At 38.6% G+C, this 17,617-nt stretch overlaps 2 protein-coding genes and 1 long non-coding RNA gene across 16 annotated transcripts in view; 2 read left to right on the top strand and 1 right to left on the bottom strand.

Moving 5' to 3' along the window:
- The first annotated feature begins 1,324 nt into the window (after positions 1–1,324).
- Positions 1,325–3,846, top strand: LOC129720944 (terpene synthase). The gene is made up of 6 exons (XM_055672887.1): positions 1,325–1,555; positions 1,613–1,767; positions 2,327–2,471; positions 2,534–2,894; positions 2,964–3,091; positions 3,148–3,846. The coding sequence occupies exons 1-6, from the start codon at positions 1,475–1,477 to the stop codon at positions 3,235–3,237; spliced, it is 960 nt and encodes a 319-aa protein (XP_055528862.1). The 5' UTR covers positions 1,325–1,474; the 3' UTR covers positions 3,238–3,846.
- A 110-nt stretch (positions 3,847–3,956) lies between these two features.
- Positions 3,957–17,617, bottom strand: part of LOC129720945 (EGFR adapter protein-like) — a 96,670-nt gene continuing 83,009 nt past the window's right edge. For 13 of the 14 annotated variants that reach the window (XM_055672894.1, XM_055672889.1, XM_055672895.1 and 10 more), the window contains 3 exons: positions 5,103–5,414; positions 4,515–5,042; positions 3,957–4,450 (listed from right to left, as the gene is read on the bottom strand). In XM_055672894.1, coding sequence (XP_055528869.1) covers positions 4,277–4,450; positions 4,515–5,042; positions 5,103–5,348 — 948 coding nt within the window. In that variant the 5' untranslated portion in view covers positions 5,349–5,414 and the 3' untranslated portion in view covers positions 3,957–4,276. Of the gene's footprint in view, positions 4,451–4,514; positions 5,043–5,102; positions 5,415–7,998; positions 8,087–17,617 lie in introns of those variants that run through there. The other variant, XM_055672902.1, reaches the window with a different exon arrangement.
- LOC129720947 (uncharacterized) lies at positions 13,456–15,178 on the top strand. Its single transcript, XR_008727320.1, has 3 exons — positions 13,456–14,224; positions 14,367–14,824; positions 14,911–15,178. It is a non-coding gene; the product is annotated as an uncharacterized LOC129720947 (long non-coding RNA).

The following is a 17,617-nucleotide window of genomic DNA, read 5'->3' as shown; positions in this document are numbered from 1 at the left end:
ACAAACATTTCATCGGATATTAAATTGAACAACTGAAATTTGAAGAACACAAATGATTATTTAAAGAGTTAATATTTTCTCGTTTTGCGCTATAATCCAAAGTTAATTATCTTCATCTACATGCATACTGTGACTATTATTACGTGTTTGCGTCGCTTGGTGTTTGGCTACGGTCATGCAGAACGCAAATAACGGCGCGATGCGATTCGGCAAGACGAAATCTGTTGAAATGTATAGCTCTACTTCGCCTTAAAAAGAGCTGTACATTTCACCACGGTAAGGCGAATCGCATCGCGCCGGCATTCGCGTTCTGCATAACCGTAGCCTTTGTTCCGTTCCCGTTTAATGATGTCGTATTAAATGTGCATATTACAATTCGGCAGCACTTCAACTTCTCATTTGCACAAAATTTAAAAATATCCAATGAATTTCATTCAAAATATCAGACAAAAAGAAATTACAATACTGCCAATGAACGGTCAACGTTTATTTAATAGAAAAAATGACTGACACGCAAGCAGCCAGGTTATCTTTCTTGTAAAAGTATTCTACTTCAACCTTGCGGTCGTGGCTTTGCATACAACCTTCTTGTGATTTTTGCACTAAAAAGCCGCTCAAAAAAATCGCGTCTTGGTTTGAAAAATTTTCCCTGAACATTTGTCAGTTTTCTTATTTCCCTGATCGAAAAATGAATTCCCTGACACTCCTCGATTTTTTAGGTTTTTCCAGGTTTTCGACAACCTGTAACAGCATTTTCAGTATATCATCTTCTCGCAGGAAACACGGTCAAATAAAGGACGGCATGACATGGTTGAGATAAAACCAAACAAATAGATTTTACCAGACCATAAAAAAATCTTCTATTTATTTTCTGTTGCGTGGCAGTTAAAAAAATGTTAGAGGACTTAAATACCAAAAGATAGCGAAGTCAGAAATAATTGAAATTTAAACTTCACTGATGTAACGGAAGGAAATGTTGCGTTAATACTTTTGTTAAATATAAAAGTAAATGGAAAAGCTCTATATCTTGATTTTGAGATGGATTGATTGCGTAATTTTAAATTTTGTTGCTGTTAGAGATAATTTGTCAGTCCATAATTTAAAAAAAATGTAACAAAACAAGACAGTTCTGATTAAAATGAGTAATTTTTTGCGAAGACTTATCTCTTTAGTTGCTGTATCCAAAACTGACACTGGATTCAATCCCCGTAACAGAAAAGCTAATTCACAATCTTTTTTTTCTTTTTTCTAAATTTATTTGGGATCCAGTTTTTTCCAGTTTTTTCTTCAGCCTTATTCCAGTTGAATCGAAAATTTTATTGGCAACTCTGGCCAAGCCAGTCAGTCATCGTATTTTGAACTTGCCGGAGTTGAAGAGTTGTGAAAACTTTTTCACTGCACCCACCAAAGTGTGTTGGCCGTACAACAACATTAAATTAACATTGCATTAAAACTAGTCAAAAACAGTAGCAAAATGGGTAACTTTGATATGGACGAGTTTAATGAAATATTGGAAAAGTGTCGGGATCAATCACTGCAAAAGGAACAGGATGCGGTAAGGATATAGGGTCCTACTGTCTACGAGCATTGTTTAAATGCCGATTGTTTGCAGATTCTCCTAGAACCGTTTAGTTACATCCAGCAGATACCTGGTAAACAATTCCGGTCCAAAATGGCCCTCGCCTTCAACCATTGGCTTAACATTCCTGCCGAAAAGCTGGCGGCGATTGGTGAAGTGGTTCAAATGATGCACAACTCTAGCTTGCTGTAAGTTTGTGGTTTTGATCAGATTCCTCCGTTAATAATGCAGACCTCTGAGTAAGCGGCTGTTTATATTTTATAGAACTGTTTGTTGTAATAATCAGCAAAAGTCGTAATAGTTGAAGATAACAAGCGTTCTGACTCATCTAATATGAGTCAATTCGAAAAAATGCCTTATCGGACAAATCTATGTTTGGATGCATGTGTTTCTTTTGTTATTGTCGCACATCCTAAAGATATCGTTTATAATGTTTTTGAACAATCTACGCTGTTATCTAGTGCATATTAAAGTCCGGTTGAAACGATATGCTTGAAGAAATCGGATTCGAAGTATTTCAAAAGTATCAATCTTTGCTTTTTGCTTTAAGTATAGGAAAAATTGTTTCGAATGATAGACTCAAAATGTATTGAATGTTTGGCGGTCGTTAATAGTGTGTTTTGTCAACCGAAAACTTTAGTAACTAACTGAAAAATCCAAAGCTTTGTACCACTGGTGGCACTTCAACATCTTTTGCGTTGTTTTCTTTACATATTCGTTCCTTTTCGGATTTTGCAAATATTTCAGAATTGATGATATCGAAGATAACTCAATTCTTCGTAGAGGGATTCCTGTAGCCCATAAGATCTACGGTATCGCGAGTACGATCAACGCCGGCAATTATGTGCTGGTATTGGCACTCGCAAAGGTGCACGCATTAGGTCATCAAGAGGTGAGTAGGTATATTTTCTTAGGAGTAAAAGCCATTGACTAACTCTTTTGTACATTACACAGGCACAAGAAGTGGTGACAGAACAGCTGCTGGAACTGCACCGTGGCCAAGGGATGGAAATATATTGGAGGGATAATTTCATCTGCCCAACCGAGGCAGAATATAAGCAGATGGTGATACGAAAGACCGGTGGCCTGTTCATGTTGGCCATTAGGCTTATGCAGTTATTTAGCGACAACCAGCAAGACTTCACCAAACTTACGGCTATCTTGGGACTGTCGTTCCAGATACGAGACGATTACTGTAATTTAACTTCTAAGTCCTATTCTGATAACAAAAGCTACTGTGAGGATCTGACAGAGGGAAAGTTTAGTTTTCCGGTGATACATGCTGTGAGGAACCAGAAAGATCGACAGGTGTTGCGTGAGTTGCAACGAATTTAACGAAGTTCAAGATCAGATAGATTTTATAATGGGTTCGAATCTCTTGTAGATATTTTGAGACAAAGGACTCAAGATGTGGAGGTCAAACGTTACTGTGTTGCTTTACTTGAAAAACTTGGTTGTTTCAAATATACCGAAGAAGTTCTCGAGTCACTTGACAAGGAGGCTAGAGTTGAGGTAATTACGGTACGCTCTTAGATTATCCAGGACTAAACATGCCATTCTTATTTTAGATCGAACGTCTAGGATCTAACCCAATCATGCTAGCCTTGCTGGACGAGTTGCTGAATTGGAAAGCTGACGACGCGTGCAAGGAGAAATGAACATCACTTTTAATGTATTAAAGTTTTTCGGTTTCCCACAGTTTTGATTTGCCCGAGAGCGCGGACTCTAATCTCCTTCGATGTAGGCAACAACGATGTATTATATATTTTTATAATTAGTTCGAAACTGAATTAGTCAAAAATAGTCGCTGGAAAAATGATTTAGCATTTAATGACAAAAGCAGAAGAAAATACGAATGGTTTCCTTAGGAATATATTTTGTAAATTGTTATAAAAGCAACTTTTGTCCATATTTTTTGAAAGACACATTTAAAACCAAAGTAAGGTACAGCAACAACTAATTAGGGCTACCAACTACCACGAAAACAGGCTATAATGGTAGCACCGATTTGATAGGTCTATTTTTTGGTGTGACAGTACAATTGTAAACTGTTTTGTTTGTATCAAAAGTACGCAAACTTGCTTAATCTAAGAAAAGATTGCACCACCTATGAGATGCAATCTCAACGCACTGATCGTAGAAGAGCGAAGCTCAAAGCATCGGCAAAGAGGGTTCAAACAAGCTGTAAAGTGGAAAATGAATGTTTTTGTGCACACTATGTAGGTTCTGCTTATGAGCGGGAAAATATACACTTGAAAAACATGAAAGTTGCATTTTTCTTCATTAACAGAAACTCAACTGGATGCTTTGGTGACACTTACGTGAAATTTTTATCTCCTTACTTACCGTTCTGTTCTAAGGCCAATTAATTCATATGTCAATGATCATCATTACATTTTATTTATCTATAATTGTTCAACATTTAATCTACTTCTTGCTTGTATATGACATTCTCTAACATTTTGAACTGAACATTTGATTACATTTCAATCTTCCAATATTTTGAGCTAGTAGCCGATTCAATAGAAGCCAAATTTGTTTACCTATATAATTTCAACCTGATAACACGTTATAATTTTATGTTAATGGTTAGATGACTAGTCGAACTATATTTAATCCAGAATATAATTTGCATATCATTAATATCAAATCTCATAGGTATAATTTGCCACAGATCAACTTTACTAAGCTTAAACGCTAATCTGCTAGAATTTTTTGAAATTCATTCAAAGAACCATACATCTCCGGATCCTCCTGTCGTTGGCCCACCTGAGGGGGGCGTGGAAGCGCTAAGGGAACGGGAAGCAGCTCCGGCATCACAGAATGGTGTGTTATCAGTGCTCTTAGTGAGCTAAATTCCTTGGTGAAGCCCTGCAAAAATGAGCGCAAATATGAAAAGTAACCAAAAAAAAACATTCGCTATTTTTCAACGTACCTTAATTTTATAACCTCGTATCGTCCTTAAAATTAAATAATGCGCTACTTTTGGTGCTGGTGGTGGTACTCTGAGAGACAGAGCAAAACAGCCTGGTTTGGTGGTGCTCTGGCGTACCAGAAATGATCCCGGATTTTGTCGACACAGAACTTCTAACGAGATCTCCCGAGGAATACCAGCCTGGAACCAGGGAGCACCTTTCAGTTCGTGCTGTTCTTTCAGGCTGAGACTGTCGTTTCGCAGGGATATCGGCATACCAGATTGAGGATACAGTGCAACTTGGCTGTGGTTGTACCGTGGTGATCCTTCCGCACCGGTCGTTTGGCTTGTAGTCAGAGATCGTTGACATGAGTCACCAAACTTGTTGAAAACTACATTCGCTTCTGCAGTGTCCCCGCATATGCCCTCGTTCACATACCCATCGGAGATGGTCTGGGATGAGCTGGAAGAGCTTGACGGAGAAGAACTATGAACGAGCGGTCGGCTATCTTCGGCCGTTCGGAGAATACCCATGGTCAGACGTTTTACCTGAAATTATCAATACTAATGACAAGAAGTTCTTAGTAAACTAAATCCTAAATAACTGACTAAAGGTGGTTTCTCTGCTATCCTACGGCAACTGTTGAGCTCCGTTGGGGAATTTTCTTCCTCGGAATTGTTTGGTCGCGGTACATCTAGTAGATTGTTGGTGTGATGGAAAAATATTCCTGGAGTAGCTGAAGATGCCACTGGAACCCCGACAGTGTTGCGGGCCACAGCTGTGTTGACCGCCAGTCGGGGATGATTATTGGGTGTGGTTTCGATTTGGTTACTATTCAATGCGGTGCAGTTCATGTTCGTGGTATAAGGACATGACGAGCCACAGAAGAAACAAAAAGTTGCTGTACAGATTATGTGCGCCTGAAAGTAGACCAAATGTAAACTTGCGATCAATGTATATTTAAAATCTAAGGCAACGTACGATTTAGTTTAGATACAATTAGTTATGGCGTTATGTTTGAGATGATTTTTTGCGTAATTTTTCAAAACGACCTTAATAACAATGATTACACTGCCGCTATTTGCATAACATTCCTATGTAAAAGTCCTATGTTTTCTTGTTTTTTTTGCGGAAATGGGTCCATTTTGGCATGCTCTACAAGAGCAGCCCTTAAAATCGAGGTTGTGAAAATCATACCTCACTCTTTTTAATGGCTATTTTTGTAAAACATGCCAAAATGGACCCATTTTCGCATAATTTACACAGGACTCGCAACTTTTACATAAGACTATTATGCGAATAGCGGCAGTGCAGCGTCATTATGAACTTTTTAACGATTTCAAACCAAAAGATAATGGTATTATCTAGCGCACTATGCTTAGAGCATCATGGAGAATGAAATAAGCTAGTTATTAATCAATGAAAAAGTAAACAAATAGAGTCTCTCAATGTCTCCTAAGGACCTAAGTACTTTTGAAAAGTTGAGCGAGATTTTTCTTAGTTTTTTATTTTATTTTTATGTTACCAGCCGATAATCGTGAAATAGAACCAATATTGAACTTAAAACAGAGCTATAGTTCTCCACCGGAATTGGGTTGTTTAGCTTTATCACTTTTTCCTGTCATCTGAAAACGCTGCATTTTCTAAGCAAAACATGATTTTCAAAAAATTTCTATCGTCGTCATTCAATTTTTAAATCACGAAATAAAACTGCTCGAAATCGCTAGAATGGCAGTTCGTCCATATACCAACTGTCATTGTAGCGATTTGGAGCGATTTTTTTTTCTTCATTCAAAAATCGAAGGATAATGATATGAAATTTTAAATAATCACGTTTTGTTCAGAAAATTACACTCTTTTACCTGATATATAAAAATTAGAAATCCGTGAGTAGCCAAACAACCCAAGTGCGGGTTTGGACAAAGACTCAAAAAAACATATTTATGCCAGTGATTAAACCTTCAGAATCACCTAGCGGTTTTCACACCAACTCGACCAAATGCGTGTTTCTCGCTGCTACTTAGTTAGAACCGTCTTAGTTGCCATCCACTAGTAAAATGATTGGTTTGACCTTTTTTTTACTAAATTCAAATGTTTCTAGTTTGCATTTGTGAAGTTTAACAATGTTATATATTTCAAGTGGTTTGCTATTAGTCTGTCGTAATCTCGCAGACTGACGTATGCGACAGCGAGTATAATTTTCAGTACGACGCTTTTTTCAAAAACGTTTGTATAATAACTGTTCGGAAGAATTTCAACAATCTGATCTGTACATAATGCATTGATATAATCACAAAACATTACCGAACGTATGATTTGTAGAAAAGGATTATTAACTGAAGTTATGTTACCAACGTCATTTGGTTGTAGAAACAAAGATTTTTTTCACTGTTTCTACAACCGATTGACGTACATCCATCGTAGTATCCGACAAGTCGTTCAACAATTTTTTTTTTTCATAATCAGGCAATTAGTCGCGATTCGAGAATACTTTTTCGGAAATGAATTTAGTTTGGAATATAATAGCATTCGTGTCCTTAGCCATCCTCCATCTGCATTTCTTCCATGCAAAAAGCAAGTTCCCACGAACATGAACCAAGTTTCGTGGTCTTAGAGAGCTACAGTATGATCAAAGTTTTGTAGATAGTCAACTTCGTGCCGCGGTGAATTTCATTCGAGTAGTGCGTCCTTCGGGGTCCAAAAAAGGCACGATTTCCTGCCATATGACCTCGACGAATTTTTCTGCTAATGTCGTTCTCGGTAATCACCAGTTAGCCTAGGTGCACGCACTTGCCAACTACCTCGATTTCATCCTCACTTAGCTGAATCCGTGAACGGAGATTAACACGGTCATTATTGGGGTCGATGGGGGCAATTCTTGGCTCCTGGGCATCATTTCAATCATTTTAAGCTGTTTTCCGGAAAAATTGTTTCAGATATGTATTTTATTTGTACGGAACATTTCTCTTGCAGAGAAGAGAAAGGTGTCGTACCACCATAGAAACATTTCCTGCTCCCAAAAACTTCTACACGCCAAATTTGGTTCAATTTGCTTGATTAGTTTTCGAGTCGTTGAATGTGATCAACGCATCGCAAACATAGTTGGGTTGGATTTACGTCACGTTGAGTAGAAATGGCGATTACTTCATTCCGTTTTCGTGAATTAATGACGCTATTTTTTACACTTTTGATAACATTTCGCTGCATAGGCGTAGCCAGAGGGGGACAGGGGAGGGGGGGCGTTGCCCCCCCCCTAAATGTTGACATTGGTGCTGAATTTTGTTTTCAATAACTCTAATAGCACAAAACGATATCTTTAGCCCATCTGTGTAAAGTATCAGCCAGATAAAAAATAATTGATTGAAATGCTTGTGCTATGTTGCGTGGAATTGCAAAGGTTTTTCAGATGATCCACCAAGGATATTGCAGCGGCAAAAGTACCGGGCAAATCCGCATGCATCAACTAGCTTGGATTATTGGAACCGAGCTGTGGCAATTCCTTACCTTGATTCTCTTGTACCCTCACTGGAAACACGGTTTGATGAAGATAGTGCACCTGCCTGTGCGTTGTCCTTGCTGCATCCCGCTAACGTAATACGCATGTCGTTGGAAGAATTCACGCGCAAAACCGAAAATTTCGTAATTTTTTAGGAAGTTGACAATTTTGTTGGAGAGGTGGAAGTTTTGTATTAACATTGCAGCAGTATGAGAGCAGACCGTAAAAACTTGGAAGAGTTGGATCTTATAGACCTGCTAGCTAAAGCCCGTTCTTTCTTCCCTGCCACTGAGAAAGCAGCTAAAATTGCACTTGCTCTACCAAGGAAACATACACGATTGAACGCTCGTTTAGTACATTACGTCGGGTAAAAACCTGGCTGAGGTCAACAATATTTGAACAGCGGTTGAGTGCTTTTTCAACAACAATCGTGAAAAGACACATGAACCGCTTCCGGAACGTTTGACGTTTGATGCCCGAAGATTTTATTGAGAATCTTGACTGTGTCTTCAATCTTCACGTCCTTGGGAAGCTGTGCGAATGGGTGTCCAGCTTCCGGAGAAGTAAACGTATCTTCGCCGCATCATTCAACTGGTCTGCATCGTTCTCGAAGAGATCCTGGTAGCGGTTAAACAACAACGTCCGAACGTAATTTCGTTTTCTTCGTCGAAGACAAACTCGATGATGTTCGAAGAGAGGGACTCCAAAATCTGCTCTGGGGTTTGATACTGACGCTGCTGCTGCTGGACCGCTATCCGCTATAAAATGTGGGCCATCTTGTGAATCATATCTTGAATTCCCGGTTGCGGGTGCTGATCAACTCTATCTTCTGCCATGTTCGTGGATTCTTCAGATCCTCGTCGCCAAAATAATATGTCCAGAGGTTCAACTGAACTTAGAAGTTTTTACTAAAGAACATCTATTCATATTCGAGGTTGGACAAAGAACAATCAAAATTTCCACTCTGATTATCACTCTGACAACTTTTCACTGGTTGCTTTAATGTAACAATCACTAAAGACTAGTATTTATTTCTATTTTTCAAAACACACTAAAGTCGCTTTCAACGCGAGGGATACGTGCCGCGTAAAATAACGCGTAAATTCCGGAATCCGCGTAAAAAAACGCGTAAATATAGGAATCCACGTAAAAAAACTGCGTAAACTCCGGAATCCACATAAAAAAAGTCCACGCAAAAAAAACCGCGTGAAAAGCGACCTTAGTGTACCTTTTTTTACTTCTAAAATTTTGAAGAGCTCTGATTTTATATTTTTATATTATATTCATTTGGGTCGAATATTATTTCGTTGAGTCAAGAGTAATTATTGTTGATACAGAAAAACAATTTATTCATGGTCAATTTACCGTCAGATCTTATTATCATAAATTGAGAAGCGCTTCAAGATTATATAATAGCTATTGTAACAAATTTTGAAAGCGACGTGCGTGTATTAGATCGATAAAATTTATGAGCATGAAGGTAACAATATAATGCCATTAAACGAATTTCATAAAAAAATTCCTGAGATCAGAACAACTACTACGCTTCAGAACTGAAAATTTAACTATATTCGTTGCCATGCCTAAAACAGCACTCAATCGATTTTTACTCATTTTTTCTGTATGGACTTCCTCACTGTAACCACAATCGTTTATCTTTTGTTATTATATAACTATTATATAATAATTATATATTGTTATTATATAACATCAGATGTCAACGTTTCATGTATTTCGAATCGATATCGAAAATTACCTGTACTTTTTTCATCGATCAAAAGAGTAAAACTTTGATTTCTTTAAAGCACGACTTCACAAAGTCCGATTGCAGAAGCTAAAGTAATCTTTCAAACCTTCGCCAGGAACTTGTAATAGAAATTTCCTCGTAAGCGTACGTGCGGAGAAAATAACGACCGCCCGGAATCAAGTCTGTTGAAATATTGATTTTATTAAACAAATACCACTTAATCGCCGCTGTCGTTGTTTCCCATGGAAAACAAGGTGTGTAGTATCAGCACTTCATTTGAGCGAAGGATTGTCGGAAAAATAAATTATTTCGGACTTTCCATCGAATGTCTGTCTGTCTATGGGAATAGAATTTTGTGACCATACATGGGTCTGGAAAAGCGGCTGCTGTACAAATGAGCAGAAATTTTGTATAGGATTTTTTACGAGAAGACGAAACTTTTGAGACCTATCGCCAAACGTAATTCGAAAAATCGATCGGCTGCGCCATTGCATCATATAAGTAAAATAACAGAAAAAAAACAATTGTTTCAGGTTCGTTGATTGTAAATTGGAAATTTTTTTTTGTGATTCAATTATCCGGAAAATTCAATTATCCTTAGCGGATTGAAAATTTTTTCGACACTCTGGATATTCGAGTCCGATCTGTATTGTTCTCGAATTGACCATTGACTGAACAACGCAATGATTTATTTGTACATAACGTGCGGTGCACGGTAAGCAGTATCGCTAATAATAGAAGAAAACATTTCATTTCTACGCTGTTCTCTCCTATTCTATCTCATCAATTTTCTCCTGCACTCTTATTTCTACTTCAACGCAAACCATATCGAAAATGACTAAAGTTGCAAAATGAGTGACATGAGTGCGCCAAACTGCTGTTTTTCTAATACCACTTTGCTACATGATAGTCATTGATTTGGGTTACTCTCTCTCAATCTACCGCTTCCTTCAATATTCTCAAAATTCACATTTCTTCTAGAAAAATTGTTTACCAGCCTGTTCAACATACACTTGAGATGAAAAGATTACCTTAAGCTTAAGCGAAAAATCATATTGAAAAACCAGCCAGGAGAGTTTTCCTCCCAACGATTTTGTCACAAATAGTTGTCTTCGTTACTTAATCTGTTGATCAACCTTACTGCGTTTTTATTATGTTTGATCTGATATTACAATAGTAGTTCTGAACAGATTTCTTTTCATCGATGTAAAGTAAACTGAATGTATAATAACAAAATAGTTTTCTTAACGTATTATGGTAAAAAAAATACATTTTTGGCATAATGCAAAGATACGTGATTAATACCGGAGGAAACGGGGGCTTGATCAAAAGACCACGAAAGGTAAGGGTATAACAATTGATGTGTCAGAGCTCTTATGACGCGACCTTTGTACATAATGGGATGGGATGTCCAAGGTATTTTCAAAATTTTTCAATCGTTGTTCAAAATTTTTCAATCGTTGTTCTTCAAGCTTTAAATCACGACTTAAAGCAGCTCGAAATCGCTACAATGACAGTTCGCCCATATACCTACCAACTGTCATTGTAGCGATTTGGAGCGATTTTTTATTTTCCATTAAAAATCGAAGGACAATGATAGAAAAATTTAAAAAATCACGTTTTGCTCATACTCTTTCACTTGATATATAAAAATCAGAGATCCGTGAGTAGCTAAACAACCCAATTAATTAGCTAACTCATATGCTGCCGGTACCCGGATAACTGTCCTATAAAGAAAAACAACATGTTGAGAAAACGGCGATTTAATATTATCCGTGAATTTTCGGATTTCCAGCAATTACATCCAGAACCATTGACCATAACAGTTTCATGGCAGCACAAGTTTATCGTCGAAAACAAAAAAAAACATGGATGGAATTGGTTTTACGTCATATAACTTGAAAAGAAGACAAAATGGGACAAAATATGCGGGTACATTTCAAAAGTACTCGCATATTTTGTCCCATCCCATATAAATTCAACCAGCAACCGGCAGTATACATTGGCAACGTAGATTGTGCTACAGAAAAACAACAACAGTTAATTAAATGACATACTTCTATATGCCTAAAATAATCCGATATACACTAATCTAGAGCAAAATTATATGTTTGCAGTTTATACCACTATGCAGTGGGACTGTACTGCCGTGAGATGACAAAGTGACGTAAGTGCCACTTTTTCGAATATGAGTTTTTCATGCCAATTTGTTCATTATTCAAAGACCAATCTTTTGGTATCTCCCTTTTTGTTGTAACTTATTCGTACGTTGTATAAAATCAAATGAACAAAGTGATGTTGGCACATATTTCCATACAAAAATGACGAAGAATTCTTTCGTTTTTGGGCCGTACTGAAAAACTGATCACTTGGATCTACGTCACAATGTCATCTCACGGCAGTGTAATGCGGGTACTTTCAATATGGGACAAAAACAACTTGGTATTTTTTCCAGGTTTTTCCATACAAAAGTATCAATTTGAATTTTTTTCCAGAAAATATGATAACAATTAAGTCGATTCCCGATGATAACTCAAAAGTGACCAAAATCAGTATGGGACAGTTATGCGGGTACCGGCAGTATGATCCTCATAAAATATAGCAAACTAAGAGGTAATGTGATATTAAGACAGTTTTGTTGAAAATAGGTTCGTAGGAGGCGTAGTATGTAAATAAAATTTGTCAGCAATATCCGTATCGATGTTTTTCCTACAATAGGCTTTGCTGAGTGCTGATGTTTGCAACACGACTATAATTGTGTTCGGGGGTCTTTCAAAACTGACGTCTAGTAGTATGAAGACCCCTCGGAAATAATTATTAGAACTAGGATTATTCGATTGGAAATTTGAAATGATCATTTTTTGTGGCGATGTAGCTAGATTCCAGAGTTACGTCTGTTAGTCTGTGTTATAACTGTTATAACAGGCGTAGTGAAATATGTTAAACAAAAGCTAAAATCAATATATCAATTTGTTCTGCGACACCATTTCATACAACCCCTAGAAATGTATACCGTGTAGTATTTGCATTTGGGTGGATGCGTGGATGATTTTCCAATTGGTTATTGCAAGAACGAAGTTAATCCGATGAAATCTAAGCGACTTATAAACATTCAAAAAGGAACAAATTTTGTCTCATTTTACACCTCTATGTAGCCGACCTTCCTGATAGACGTAGTTCTACGTCAAAAGGATAAAATAGTCTCTCCTGAAATTTATGTAAATGGATACCTCTAAATATCTTTAAATATCAGAAATCATTCGGTAATTGACTGTTCGCGCAATATCGTCCGAAAAAAGTAGGTATAAAAATAGTTTTTCGGCAACATTTCGCTTCCGGTAGCACTCCTATTTCGCAGCAAGACCAATTAATTTTTCTCATCTGGCATTCCCAGTGATAAATCTACTTTTAACGACCACAATTTGCTGTCATTCCACTGATTCGACGACTTATAAATTATCATCACTCTTTCTGTGCAGAACGCTTCATCGCACACCAATAAATCTTTTGAAGGGATGTTAACAGCACTGCGTGCTCTTGAACTCTTCTGGCTAAATGCAAGTATTTCCCTGTCTTTGTGCCGCATACAGTTCAGGCCAAACGTTCTGGAAAGGCAATTATAACATTCACACTTTTATTTACTCAACCATGTTTTACGTGGAGTTGAGGTTTAGGTTGGTTGGTATAATAACAATATAAAAATGACTTCTACTTTTGATCGGCGGTGTCGCGTTTGCTCGCGGTAATATTAATTACAGCATCACGGCGTGTCATTCATCCTTCTGGTGTAACTACATCGTTGACTTATAAGTGTTACTTGAGTCTATTAGTGTCATGCGTAGTGGTTAAAGTAGAGAGATTAACTGCTGATTATGAGAAATATTTAAAAATAATGTGATATCGTTATATTGAAATAGTGCAGTTATAATTTACCCTCACATGAGAAGTACTATCGCTCTGCCCAGACTTACAATTGCTTGGGCAAGAGGCTTTATTGCAGGCGAGTGGTGGAGAAGTTAGTGCGGAGGAAGAATGAATCACTTGACATGAAATTGGCTTAATTGTAGCAGAACAACCCACGGCTAATGGTTTGCTAAAACAGGCTCTAAAACTTTGCGGCGGCGGTTCCCTCCTACACACCAGAAAAACATTTTGTGGCACGTGTTTTAAAAGGAAGCAGCCACAAAAACCGACAAAAAACCAAAAAAAATGAAAACGAAATGAATTTGTTGGTCACTTTTACTAGGGGAAAAGATTGAAAACCAAGATTTATAACACAAACTGGTGAATAGAAAGGCTATGAAACTGAAAGCAAACTTTATAATAATAAATTCTGCTTTCAAATGTTAAAATTTCATCGCACCATTCCGTCCAAAGAAAATACTTTTGATTGCTTGAGAACATTACAGAACACACATTCGGTATCGAAATTTGGGAGCAATAGAACGCGCTGACCTATAGGGAACAACCAACGTGAAATTTTGTAGGTACATCGGTTTAATTTGAAGTAATGACTTCCTGCCACTTTACCTGTCGGTATCCGCAAAGTAAAGAGCCCAAGAGTACTTCCTTACTATAAGTGAATTTATTATGAAATTAATTTGATATCCCGTTCCATTTCTTACTCAGAGGGCGGATGGGACTTGTCGTACCACTTGAAAGTGCAACGAGATGCAGTTTTCCAGTTCTGGACTTGTCTACCCCTAGGTACTCATCAGGAATCAACATTTTCCCTGCCGCTGATAGTTGATCCGCCCTTTTCCTGCTGCGGCTCACTCGAAGAGGATATCTATATACATTGTCGACCGTCAGCTTGCAGCTAAAGTGCAGTTTTGCTCTGGAGAGTGCGATAAAGTTGAAAATTAGTTCCATTGCTGTTGCTGTCCTACCCTCTCACCACTGCTGTCCTGTCTGAGTTGAACTATGTTTGTTTGCTACAGGCAGGCAACAGGAACGAGGATCTCTATCGTTAGCAGTTAGCATCCTTTCACTGGGATCATGCTGCTGAGCTGGACTTGCTCTGGTTTCGACAATAACAATTCTCAAGTGGCTTTGGAAGAAGAAGTCCGCACTAAAGGTCGTTACTGGTACGGAAGAGCTGAAATGAATGAATTTTACAATGCCGCAATTAAGCAATGATTCAATTTGGTTCGTCGAACTTCTGCTCTTGTAGGGTACGCGCAGGAGTCATGACATTGTTGTTTGTGCGGGGCAGAAGACGAAGACGAAGGAAACTACCAAGGAAGCATCGCCAGTGGACGTTGTACTTTCCGGAAACGGAAAGTGTTAGAACGACACACGTGAGAGCTTAAGCAAGATGTTTCGACAAAGTCGTGATGATTATGATAATTTACAAAACTTGTTCCCTCACTTGTTTTTTCGTTGGTCTGATGATGATATGCATTTTCATTTAGATACCCAAGCAACCAAAAATTTCATTTAGTGGCAGAACATTGAATAAACAAATTTAAAGATTCAAATTAAGTTTCGCGAAACTTTCTTACAAAACATTATACCTTTAAACCGAATTTCATTTTCAATAAAACACTGTCAATATTTGAAAGGAACTTGAAGGATTACGAGAGGATGCTTGCTCCTCTTTATGTACCTAAATAATTAAGTTCACATAGAAGTTCTAACCTTAACTTCAAAGTCCCTTGAAATTCAAGTTCAGCCGGAATTAACCCACGAGTAGTCTTTGTTAAACTTCATTTCAATTTCGACGTTCGGTCGTTTTGTGAAGATGGCGGATACGTACATCGGATTAAAGGCTGAAGCCAAACGGATTGAACTGGTCATCGATGCATCGAAGACAAAGTAGGTACATGAAAGGAAGGGGTTCACGAGAAGACAGTGCTAACCTCCCACCTCGAGTTCAAGTTGGTGGTGATGAAATCGAGGTGGTCGATGAGTTCGTGTATCTGGGCTCACTGGTAACTGCCGACAACGATACCAGCAGAGAAATTCAACGGCGCATTATGGCAGGAAATCGTGTATACTTTGGTCTCCGGAGGACGCTCCGATCGAGTAGAATTCGTCGCCACACCAAGTTAACCATCTACAAGACGCTGATCAGACCGGTAGTCCTCTACGGGCATGAGACATAGGCTATGCTTGTTGAGGACCAACGCGCCCTTGCGATCTTCGAGCGGAAGGTGTTGCGTACCATCTTCGGTGGACTGCAGATGGAAAACGGAATGTGGAAAAGGCGAACGAACCACGAACTGCAGGAGCTGCTTGGGAAGCCATCTATCGTCCACACCGCTAAGATAGGCAGGTTGCGGTGGACTGAGCATGTTGTAAGGATGTCAGACGACAGCCCGGTAAAGATGGTTCTTGAAACCAATCCGTCAGGACGAGACGGAGAGGTGCACAGCGGGCAAGGTGGATCGATCAGGTGGAAGACGACCTGCGGACCCTACGCAGACTGCAGAGCTGGCGAACTGCAGCCATGGACCGAGTGGAATGGAGACGACTCTTATATACAGCAAAGGCCAAACCACGGCTTGGGACTGTTTGATTGTGATTGTGATTGTGATTGATCGTTTCGACAAGGGCTCATCTAACGGGTGACAACTTAAAATCTGGATTTTTTTTTTGCAGTCAAAAAAAATTGGATGTATTAGAAAAACAACTAATTTATTACAGTCGAAGATACATTTATTATTATTACAAATCTTGAATCGGTGGTACAGAACTTAGGGCATAAAACTGCGAGAAGCCTCCCAAGTGCGTGATATGTACTGGAAAACGGGACGTCAAATATCTTGGCCAGCCGACAAGCCGGTTGCAATACCGAAGGGTGACAGAACTGAACCTGAACCACTACTACGCGGTTTAGGAGCCATCCACATTCCACGTGGACAGCCTTGGGGGGGACTGTGTAATGTCCACGGTCCGTAAAAAATGTTTAGAATTTATATGGGCAGTTGTCCACGGAGAGGAAGGGGTCAATATTGTTGAAAATCTGTCCACGTGGAATGTGGATGCCCTCTTAACAGCTGCTATACCAAGCGTTGTCGGACATCGCCATCGTATCGCATACCCTACCGTATACCCCTCCTCTTCCACCGGATTGCGAAAATATCCAGTAAGGCGGCTATATGGATGCCGAGTGGGTTTCCGGTTCAAGAGGTTGTTCATCCGCGGGTAGAAGACATCGAATGAATGAGAAATTCATCGCGATCAACAACTCCTTAAGGGTGAATAAGGCACCGGGACCGCATATATTTTCTTTTATGAAGTTTACAGATCGTGATGCAAGTTTTAGAACCATATAAAGTCTTTGATATCATCAACTTTTGCATACTGTATCACGGAGAACAAAATATAGCTGGCAGTTCATGTCATATTTTTTTTTACTTCGTATGCGTACTACTAACAAAATTAACTATACGTACACCGGATGAATTGAAGATGGAAGAAACTAGTAACATGATCAAAATAAGCGACAGTGCGTTGTTGTTTCTTGACTGGAGATGAATGTTATTACTTTTTGAGTAACAAATTTGTTACAAACGGGAGATTTTTTCGTTACTACTTTGAAGGTAACAAGCGAAAAATTTGCGTGCTCCAAAAGTAAACAGTAACCGCCAACTCAATTTCCTGTGGTTGTTAAAATGTAGAAAACCAAACTTTGAGAGAAGCAAACATGTTGCTCAAAAAGAAACGTCGTGCGATGGCGAGATATGCAACAAGTGCTGAGCGCTTTGACGAAATGTTGCCGTGTGCTTTGCTGTGTGTGTTCCCCAAAACATTTGTCCATGTCAGTGCATAAAACAACATCTGAGCCTTATTAAACCATCAGCACAAATCCGTGACTTTGACGAAACAAACCAAACAAAGTTCATTGCCAATCTGGAACGTGCAGCGGCCCGATA

This window comes from Wyeomyia smithii, chromosome 2, assembly GCF_029784165.1.
Source record: "Wyeomyia smithii strain HCP4-BCI-WySm-NY-G18 chromosome 2, ASM2978416v1, whole genome shotgun sequence".
Taxonomy (NCBI): Eukaryota; Metazoa; Arthropoda; class Insecta; order Diptera; family Culicidae; genus Wyeomyia; species Wyeomyia smithii.
The sequence above is the reverse complement of the archived record's forward strand: the minus strand, read 5'-3'. Positions and strand labels throughout refer to the sequence as shown.

Bases quoted from the DNA above. Each gene is read 5' to 3' on its own strand.
- LOC129720944 (XM_055672887.1), top strand. From the start codon at position 1,475: ATGGGTAACTTTGATATGGACGAGTTTAATGAAATATTGGAAAAGTGT. The intron at 1,556-1,612 runs GTAAGGATATAG...GATTGTTTGCAG, and splicing joins TGCAAAAGGAACAGGATGCG to ATTCTCCTAGAACCGTTTAG. The intron at 3,092-3,147 runs GTAATTACGGTA...TTCTTATTTTAG, and splicing joins ACAAGGAGGCTAGAGTTGAG to ATCGAACGTCTAGGATCTAA.